The 9,809-nt window shown below is 32.5% G+C and overlaps 2 protein-coding genes across 2 annotated transcripts; both read left to right on the top strand.

Annotated features, from left to right (window-relative positions):
- Nucleotides 1–4,200: 4,200 nt before the first annotated feature.
- LOC104773682 (molybdate-anion transporter) lies at nt 4,201–7,166 on the top strand. The gene is made up of 7 exons (XM_010498325.1): nt 4,201–4,447; nt 4,694–4,838; nt 4,955–5,394; nt 5,495–5,760; nt 5,850–6,065; nt 6,409–6,517; nt 6,875–7,166. The coding sequence occupies exons 1-7, from the start codon at nt 4,297–4,299 to the stop codon at nt 6,934–6,936; spliced, it is 1,389 nt and encodes a 462-aa protein (XP_010496627.1). The 5' UTR covers nt 4,201–4,296; the 3' UTR covers nt 6,937–7,166.
- Nucleotides 7,167–7,306: 140 nt separating this feature from the next.
- On the top strand, nt 7,307–8,471 carry LOC104773680 (mavicyanin-like). Its single transcript, XM_010498324.2, has 2 exons — nt 7,307–7,840; nt 7,938–8,471. Exons 1-2 carry the CDS (start codon nt 7,657–7,659, stop codon nt 8,312–8,314), a joined length of 561 nt encoding a protein of 186 aa, XP_010496626.1. The 5' UTR covers nt 7,307–7,656; the 3' UTR covers nt 8,315–8,471.
- The last annotated feature ends 1,338 nt before the right edge of the window (nt 8,472–9,809 follow it).

Here is a 9,809-nt window from a genome sequence, read left to right as displayed (position 1 = left end):
TCCCGCGTATATGTTATGTGTTCTGTTTTTCTGCCGAGAGTATTATACTATGTATTCTGTTTATGTGGGTCATTTATTAGGTGTTCTTTTTGTTGTTGTTAAGTTTGAAGAACGTAATTTAGGGGTGGACAAAAAACCCGAAATCCAAAAAACCGAACCGAACCAAACCGAAATAAATGGTTTGGTTTGGTTATGGTTTAGTCTAAAAATTCGTTTGGTTTTTATTATAATTAACCATTTGGTTTATGTTTGGTCTGGTTAAAAATTGTAAAACCGAATGATTTTTTTGGTTTTTTAAAAAAATTTAAGATAATTAGATATAATTAGTTTATTCAACTTATAAATTTATATTTTATAACAATATCAGTAATTTTTTTTTTGGGCTTTTAGTTATTGATTTCCAAGCTTTTTTTTTTGGTTTTTTTTTTCTGGTTTTCTTTTTTAATAGTCTTTACTTTTTAAAATTTTAAATTTCAATTAAGTATTTGGGTTTACAAAACTATATTTGGATTCTATTTTTTTGAATTATGTTTAGATATTACTTTTATGCTTATTTTTTAGTTATGTATCAACTATCTATTTTTTAAAGTATGGAATAACCGTTAAAAACTGAGACCAAACCAAACCGTTATACGTATGGTTTTTATATGGTTTCATTTTTGATAAAACAGAAAAAACCATAAACTAAAAAAACTGAACCATAACCAAACCGAATTACATATGGTTTTTATATCGTTCAATTTTTATAAAACCAAAAAAACCGTAAACCGAAAAAACCGAACCGAAACCAAATCGAAAAACTGAACGCCAAGAACCTATGAATTTTTATGATACTTTAAAAAATCACGTTTGCTATCCTTACCTACCTAGTTACCTCCTTCGTGATAGTGACATACTGACACGGCATCTTAATCTATTGAATATGGCCAAAATTGGAAATTATGAAGGAACCTTATCATTATGAATTACTTTCAGAACTTTCAAACTAATTACAGTACTTCGTGTGTATCGCTTTCAAGTGATAGTTTTGGGATTCCTTTTTTTTTCTTTGTTTTTTTAAGTGATGTTTCTAATTTTAATGACAAAAGTTCAATATTTTTATTGGTTGAATTTATTTTACTTATTCATGTTTTATGTAAAAAAAGATAAATTAATTAAAAGTTACTTTTTTTTAATTTATGGGTAAGAATCTTAAACATGACTTAAAATGATATTATATAGAACTAGGTTTAATAACAAAGATATACTATATTTTAATCTGCGGTATAATGCGGGCATATAATTTCTATTATAATTTACATTTTTTGTTGTATCTATTTGTTAAATATTGAATGTTTTGTAAATAGAGTAATAACTAAATTTTCTAGTTGTTGTACGGATAAATATTTATATTATTTTTTAACCCGCAATACACTTCATGACCATTGGTTTGTTTTGTTTAGTGTTTGAGATTCTATTTTAGTTTTTAATTATTATAACAAAATAATAAGGGTTTTAAATACATAATCAGTAATTATACGTTGTGTTTAAGTCACATTTTTTCTAATGATTTAATTATTTTATAAAATCTTAGTTAAATCAACTTGATTTTCTGTCAAATATTCTAATATTAGTAATGTTGATAAATAATTAAATGAATATTTAATCCGTGTTAACACAAATTTAATAATATTTTATTAATTTCAACATGTTTTCTTTATAACTCATCTACTATATAACCACATTATGACTTTAATTGGTGACCATATTTTAGGAAAAGAACGAAGAGGAATGTGATATTCCTTTTTATTCCACAATTTTTTTACCATTTGATAGTAATAATTTTTCATTTACATTCCTCTACATTCTTAAAAAAAATAAGAAACAATAGAACAAAAGTGTTCCTCTCCAAAATTGATGAGGAACAAATAGAACAGAAAAAAGAACAAATATTAAAATTCGTTTTTATATTTTAAAATAAATAAAAAAATAAGTTTATTAATAATATTCAATTTTCTAATATAATAATTTTCATATTTTCATAATATATTGACAGAAAAAAAAATTTTGATATGAATTTCATGTTAAACTAATCTTAAGACTATTTGAAAACCATATATGAATAGTAAAATAAATTTAAGAGACTCATGTTTATATAGTAAATAAAAACTAAAAATATTTAAATTACCTTTAAAATTGTATTGTAGGTTAATATTAAATATTATTATTTAATATGACATATCTAAAATTTAATTTCACAAATTTTTTTTTTAAAACAAATGTAAAATTTATTGTATATACATTAGAAGTAGTATTAGTATTATTATTGAATTTAATTTATTTAATATTTAATATATTTAAAAAGATATTTTGATTGTTTGGTTACCATTTACTATTTAGTTTATTCTCTGCAGATTTTCTTTTCATTCTTCAAAAACTGTTTATTCCATTCCGTATTATTCTTTTTGTTCTTCTAATGGTTACCAGTAGGAGTCATAGTATTTTAGAATTTTTTAATTTTACATATTCGTAATAATTAAAATATTTATTAAGTTTATATATGTTAATTATAATATTTAAATAATTTGTCAATCGAAGTTTTTTTTACGTTAAGAATCAAAGCTCACAGATTTTGGAAAATAAAATGGGAATCAAATTATTTTTTTCTTTGTTTATGAAGGATTCAAATATAGAATATCTTCAAAACACAACATAATGTATGGTTAAATATATGATAATTTCTATTTATATATTGATTGCTGTTATTTTTATAATTGAAATGAAATGTAAAATATTTAGGAAACAAAATCTGGAGTAATGTTAGTTTTTGAAATGTTTTAGGGGTTAATGTTGTAAATAATTTTTTAAATAAACAAAACTAAAAGGATATAACACAAAATGTACTTCAAAAATGTTAATATAGATATATGTTTGTTTTGGGGTAAAATAGTAAAAAAAAAAATGTTAAAAACAAATGTTTAGGAAAATAATTCTCTATATTATTTATTTGTTGCATAGAATACAATATATATATAATATAATATTAGAGTTTATGGTTTATACTAATGAACATGACATCCATATAATAAAATATATCTATAACAAAAATGGTTTTTTGGTTGGTAAAAAAAAAGAAGAGAGAATTGGTTAATGCAACACACGCACAAGTGAATAAATACTTCAAAAATACTAAAGGTGTGTCTACTCTAGATACAGATTACAGAAATGGGAGAAATGAAACATGTGTTGAGTGACTGTCGAGGAACATTTAAACTGGTGATAGTTAGATAAGCATTGCATTCTATATTCATTTTTCTTCGTTTTATTCCTTTTTTTTCTTACTTTCCCACTCTCTACTTTTGAAATATATATATATATATATATATATTTTTGTTTATAACTCAGGAATAACCATATTAAATATCCTTTTATATTTAATTTTCGTTCCCAAATATTTTCAATAAATGCAGATTAGAAATAAACTATTTAGTGTTTATATTCATCTTGAACAACAAATTGCAAATGGAATTAAACATAAAACTAGAAGATTATGAGATCATATTTAATAGTTAGAGCATATGCATCACTGAAAAAATTATTGTAATATTATTATTTGATAAATTAAATGTTTGGTAAATACTTTAAACAAAACATGAATAAAAAAAACAAAAAAAACAAAACATGAATATTGAATTATACACATATTTTATTTTTATTTCGGAGAATTATCTCTTATTAAACATGAATATTGAATATTAGCCGAATTTGTGAAGTTGTACAATTGATTTATGTGTAATACTTCCAAATGTATAATAGCATACTTCCAATATGCTAATTTTGATTTTATAAACATGTATTATTATTATTATTATTATTATTACCTATATAGTAGAGATTTAATCATATAGTTAAATTTATGCAAATCATTGTCACAAGTGAATTCAATTAATTTTCTTGATATAGCATCATTTGAAAGATTATTTTTTTTTAAATTATACAGTAAAGAAAATATCTATGTAAAACTGTATATTAATTAATATGCATTTAAAAAATCTATAGATTAATTAGTTTATCAAGGTTTTAGTAGTGTATGTAAAATAGAAGTTATTAAATGGATTAAAATAATAATAATAATAATTGAGGCACACATTAACATTAACATTAACATTAACATTAAAACATATAAAAGATTTAAATGAAATAAGTATCACTCAACACAACACAAGACAACACAAAGAGTCTCTCTCTCTATAGAAATCACAAATCCCATCAGCGTGCGAGATCTGAGATCGTCGTATCGGTGAAGAAAAAGAATCAATGGAGATCTTCTACTTCGTGGTGTTCGGTGGGCTCGCTGCGATCGTCGCCGGCTTGGAGCTCAGCAAATCCAACAAAGACCGCATTAACACATCCCCCGCCTTCAACTCCTTCAAGAACAACTATCTCCTCGTCTACTCTCTCATGATGGGTGAGTTCATCTTCTTCTGATGAGTGTACATCTCTCTCTCTCTCTCGATCCATATTCCTGCGCGATCGATTTAATTAATTGTTGTCTAGTAGCAGCTTAGTAGTGTCGGTCGGGTGAACTAGATAGATAGATCCATAGGCAGGTTTGTGTGATTTGACCGGAATCAGTGAATGTTAAGCCCAGGCAGGGCTCTTCGATAATCCTAAATAAATCCAACAATTGATTGATTTAAGTTCTCCCTCTTAGCTGGGGACTGGTTGCAGGGTCCCTATGTGTACTATCTCTACAGCACTTATGGCTTCGGCAAGGGGGAGATCGGTCAGCTCTTTATCGCTGGTTTTGGATCTTCCATGTTGTTTGGCACCATCGTTGGATCTCTTGCCGACAAACAGTCAGCCTTCCAATTCAATTCTCTCATCTTCTATATTACTAACTAACACTGTGTTTTTTTTTTTGTTGGATCTTCATTCAATGACTCTTTTTTTTTTTAACTCACTTACTAATTAGGGGTCGCAAGAGAGCTTCTATCACCTACTGCATTACCTACATTCTCAGTTGTATCACCAAACATTCCCCTCAGTACAAAGTTTTGATGGTCGGTCGTGTTCTTGGTGGTATCGCTACTTCCCTCCTCTTTTCTGCCTTCGAATCCTGGCTTGTCGCTGAGCACAACAAGAGAGGCTTCGAGCAGCAGTGGCTTTCTCTCACTTTCTCCAAGGCTATTTTCCTTGGTAATGGTTTAGTCGCCATCATTGCTGGTCTCTTTGGCAATTTCCTTGTCGACTCTCTCGCCCTCGGTCCTGTTGCTCCTTTCGATGCTGCTGCTTGCTTCCTTGCTATTGGTATGGCCGTTATTATCTCTTCTTGGTCCGAAAACTACGGAGATCCTTCAGAAAACAAAGACCTTCTTACCCAGTTCAAGAACGCCGCCTCTGCCATTGCTTCTGGTCCCATCTCTTATCTTCTTGCCTTTGTTTTTTAGTCGTAACATTACATGGGGTTTGCTTCTACCTTTATTCCACTAACCACTTCTATTATTGAAATCAGATGAAAAGATCGCATTGCTTGGTGCCATACAGTCTCTCTTCGAAGGCTCCATGTACACCTTTGTGTTTCTCTGGACTCCTGCTTTGAGCCCTAATGAAGAGGACATTCCACATGGTTTCATTTTTGCTACATTCATGCTGGCTTCAATGCTTGGTAGCTCCATTGCCTCTCGTTTGTTGGCACATTCGTCTCCAAAAGTAGAGAGCTATATGCAGATCGTGTTTGTGATATCTTCTGCAGCTCTCATGCTTCCTGTTGTAACAAGCGTATGGTCCCTCCCTGTCTTCTATTTACTTAATCCATATTTAAAGACTATTACCAATATAATAACTTCTCAAATCTTAAATTGGAGCAGTTCTTGGTGGCACCCTCCGGTGTAAAAGGTGGAAACATATCCTTCTCTGGATGCATTCAGTTAATGGGTTTCTGCACATTCGAAGCGTGTGTAGGGATCTTTTGGCCATCGATAATGAAGATGAGATCGCAATACATTCCAGAGGAAGCCAGAAGCACCATCATGAATTTTTTCCGCATCCCACTCAACATCTTTGTCTGCCTTGTATTGTACAATGTGAGTTTTCCAGTTCTCTTTTAAATTCAGTCATCTTCAAGACAGTGGTGTTAGTATCACTGCCAATAAGGAACTTTATGTTCTGAAGACAATTTTTTACACTTCTTTAGCTTTTGGGTAAATGTTTGGCTCAACTTATATAGATTTCAGTTCGCATATAGGGTCTCCCATATTCATTCATCATCCATTATTCAAGGCTAGCCATTAGAAATACTTAGTGTACAATCTACAAGTTATTTATTCAATATCTGTTATCTGGATTCTTTGTTTGGATGTAAACCTGTATAGGAAAAGATGATTTGCTATGGACCTAACGAGGTTTGTTGATCTTTGTGTGCTTAAGGTCGACGCGTTTCCAATGACTGTGATGTTTGGAATGTGCTCTGTATTCCTTTTTGTGGCCTCTATATTGCAGAGGAGGTTGATGAATGTAGCCGAGATCCACAAGTCAAGTAAGTCTTTTGACATTACTCAGGAAATGCTTTAAAACGAAGAAAAAGTCATGTGGTACACACGCTTAATTGGGTTGTAGAAAGTAACTAGTGGACTTGGGATTAATATATATTGCCATCAAACTCATGAGATGAACCTCTGTGGTTCATCATCATTCATGAAATGTAACAAAAGCTATGCTATTCATGCATGAATATCCAACCGATAAACGTTGCATTTGATCTTTCTGCATGCTTGTAGATTCATTTATAATGCCTGCCATATTGGAACCGTTTTATGTTCATATTTAACAGCGCCTTTGATCTGATCATTCTCGAGGACCAATGATTCTAGTGTATTGCTTATTGCCATTGCAGGATCACTAGAGTGGTCAGCAGCAAAGGAGATGACCGCAGAAGCTGACCCTCTAAACCCATAATAACCAAAATACCAACATCTCTCTTGACATTTTTAAAAAAAAAAAAAGAAAAAGAGGAAACGCCCGTTCGTCTTCTCTTGATGATTTTTTCAACTTCTCTTAATACGCACCTTAAGTCATAAACTCTTTCCACTCGTTTAGTTATATTTGGATTTTGTGCATTCACCAGATGTAGCAAACACTCTTAAGACCTGTGCACTTCAGCGTATTTGAGCTTTGGCCATTATTCATCTTCTATCTTTCAACTTTTTGGGCCTTTGAAAAACAATCGATATTGGCTGGCCCTAAACCATAGTAATAGTGCAGAACGGTATTGGTGTTTTAATGGAAGCCTAATAATCTTTTTGCATTTTGAATATTTAGGGCAATGATCGTCTGTGCTTACTTAAAAAAGGAAATAGAAATGCTTACGAGAGGTCAGTCATAAACTAATACACTCAAAGACCCGAATGAATCTATGGAACCGCAAGTGATGTAAGACAGGTGTGGTGGTGGCCATGTGAAACACTACACAAGCAGACATTTTATTATTGCAAATGCATTTCGATTGGAGACCCCTCCCCGATGCGACATTGCCAACTTCGGGCCATGTGCCCCATCCTCAGGGGGTACAATCGTCATTTCTGAATCCTTTGCTTCACCAATTTATATATATAAAGCTTTTCAGGAGATCTGAGAAGCGAAGAAGTACACCAATCAAGAAGAGTGAGAGAGAGAGAGATGGGAGTCATGAGTTTGAGCAGCATGATAATGGTGGTGGCGATATTGTTAGGACAGGGGATTGGTAAAGTGTCGTCGACTCTATACAAAGTTGGAGACTTGGACGCATGGGGTATCCCAGTTGATGCTAAAGTCTACTCCAAATGGCCCAAATCTCACTCTTTCAAGATCGGTGACTCCCTCTGTAAGTCATTCTTCGAAATATTCTAACTCTTTTACAGTTTCGAATCTCAAATTCTAATCATATCATTGGTTGGCTGAAACGACCAAAACAAAAGCAGTGTTCTTGTACCCACCAAGCGAAGACTCGCTGATTCAAGTGACGTCCTCCAATTTTAAGAGCTGCAACACCAAAGACCCAATCTTGTACATGAACGACGGCAACTCTCTCTTCAACCTCACCCAAAACGGAACTTTATACTTCACAAGTGCACATCCAGGCCACTGTACCAAGTACCAGAAGCTCCTCGTCTCCGTCGGGACCTACTCCGCCGAAGCAGAGGCCTTGTCTCCGTCGTCGTCTGCCGACGCTCCCTCTTATCAAAACGCCTTCGGGTCCATTCCTCTCTCTCAGAAATCGTCGTCCTCATCGCTCATTTCGGCTTTCTCCATTGTCTTTGCTTCGCTGGCTTGCGCTGTCGTCGGTGCAATCATGTGAAAATGAATATTTTTTGAATATTTTATTTTATTTTGTCCAAAGAGCATAAAAAAAAAAATGATTGGTTCTTTTTTCCTTTTGTCTTTATGGCAAGACTAAGGAATGATGTCTTAATTATTTATTTATATAACATACCCTTCAGCTTCAGGCTACTTTATATCTCATCTCGGCAATTCGAATTTGTTTGTATTTCTTCTATCCAAATCTTATATGCGCACACACACACACACCATCGGCTTATATTAGCAGAAGTTTTAATGTAATTAACATCAGTGACATTTCATCCGTTCAATCTGTGATTTCTGATGCAATATGCACATCCGATCACCTCCATTGATCCACCACCATTGTTTGACTTTTCATTAGGGGGAACCAACCCCCAAACCCCAAGCAGAGATGGTGAGCGACGCTTTAGCTTCTTCAATTTCAATTTCAATTTCAATTTCTTCCCAAAATTTCAATTCAATTTTGTGGCCAAAACCAAAAAATAACAGAAAAAAACAAAAAAAACCCTTAAAAAAATCGATCAATTCATTATATACATACGATACGACTCTCCTTGTTCCCCCCTTATCCCTTACGAGGATAACGGGGAATCTCTACTTTTCTGATTCTGTCAGTTTTTTTTCAACAGAGTTATCCACACCTAAACGATGTCGTACTTCATCTTTTCAAATGGGCCTTCTTTCTATTACATGGATGGACTCTCAAAGCCCAACTTGTTTCTTTTTTTTTTGATAGGAGCCCAACTTGTTTCTTCGATGAGTAAAACTGTAAAAGTAATGTTTCTACATATTTGTTCTTCTCCTACAAAATAGAAGGAAGGAAGGAACTACATTTACTATAATAATGATATCAACAGAGTTTACACTATGATGTATAACAAGAAGGAAATCATGTTTGGTGTTGGTGTTGAAAGAGCTATGTTTCTTTTTTTTTTTGATAGGAGCCCAACTTGTTTCTTCGATTTGAGTAAAAAAAAAGTAATGTTTCTATTTCTTCTTCTACAAAATGGAAAGAAGGAAGGAACTACACTTACTATAACTAATGATATCAACAGAGTTTACACTATGATGTATAACAACAAGAAGGAAATCATGTTTGGTGTTGGTGTTGAAAGAGCTGCTCAACTAGTGAGTAGAAGACTTGAAGCCTTGTCACTTGTGGGTTGTTTGCCTGTACGATCAAGTGTGCCCATATTTGGCCTTGCCTTCTTTCCATCACTCCTTTCAATATCTTCAATCCCAATCCTCTCACCACATCTCCTATCTCCACAAACTCCCCTCTCTCCTCGCATACCATCATGTCTATCTGCATTTCCCCTTGCCTGTTCAGATCCTCCACTATTATCGGACATACCACTGCTTCTTCTTCTTCTTCATCATCTCCCACTTCCACCGCCCATGTTCTCTCTTTCTCCTTCACCATCAGCTGTCATCATCATCATAATCATCAGTAAACAAATTACAGACCTTTTTTTTTTTTTTTTTGATCA

Source organism: Camelina sativa, unplaced genomic scaffold, assembly GCF_000633955.1.
Source record: "Camelina sativa cultivar DH55 unplaced genomic scaffold, Cs unpScaffold00619, whole genome shotgun sequence".
Classification (NCBI taxonomy): Eukaryota; Viridiplantae; Streptophyta; class Magnoliopsida; order Brassicales; family Brassicaceae; genus Camelina; species Camelina sativa.
This window is presented reverse-complemented; position numbering and strand designations above follow the sequence as displayed.

Bases quoted from the DNA above. Each gene is read 5' to 3' on its own strand.
- LOC104773680 (XM_010498324.2), top strand. From the start codon at position 7,657: ATGGGAGTCATGAGTTTGAGCAGCATGATAATGGTGGTGGCGATATTG. The intron at 7,841-7,937 runs GTAAGTCATTCT...AAACAAAAGCAG, and splicing joins CAAGATCGGTGACTCCCTCT to TGTTCTTGTACCCACCAAGC.
- LOC104773682 (XM_010498325.1), top strand. From the start codon at position 4,297: ATGGAGATCTTCTACTTCGTGGTGTTCGGTGGGCTCGCTGCGATCGTC. The intron at 6,066-6,408 runs GTGAGTTTTCCA...TGTGTGCTTAAG, and splicing joins TCTGCCTTGTATTGTACAAT to GTCGACGCGTTTCCAATGAC. The intron at 6,518-6,874 runs GTAAGTCTTTTG...TTGCCATTGCAG, and splicing joins AGCCGAGATCCACAAGTCAA to GATCACTAGAGTGGTCAGCA.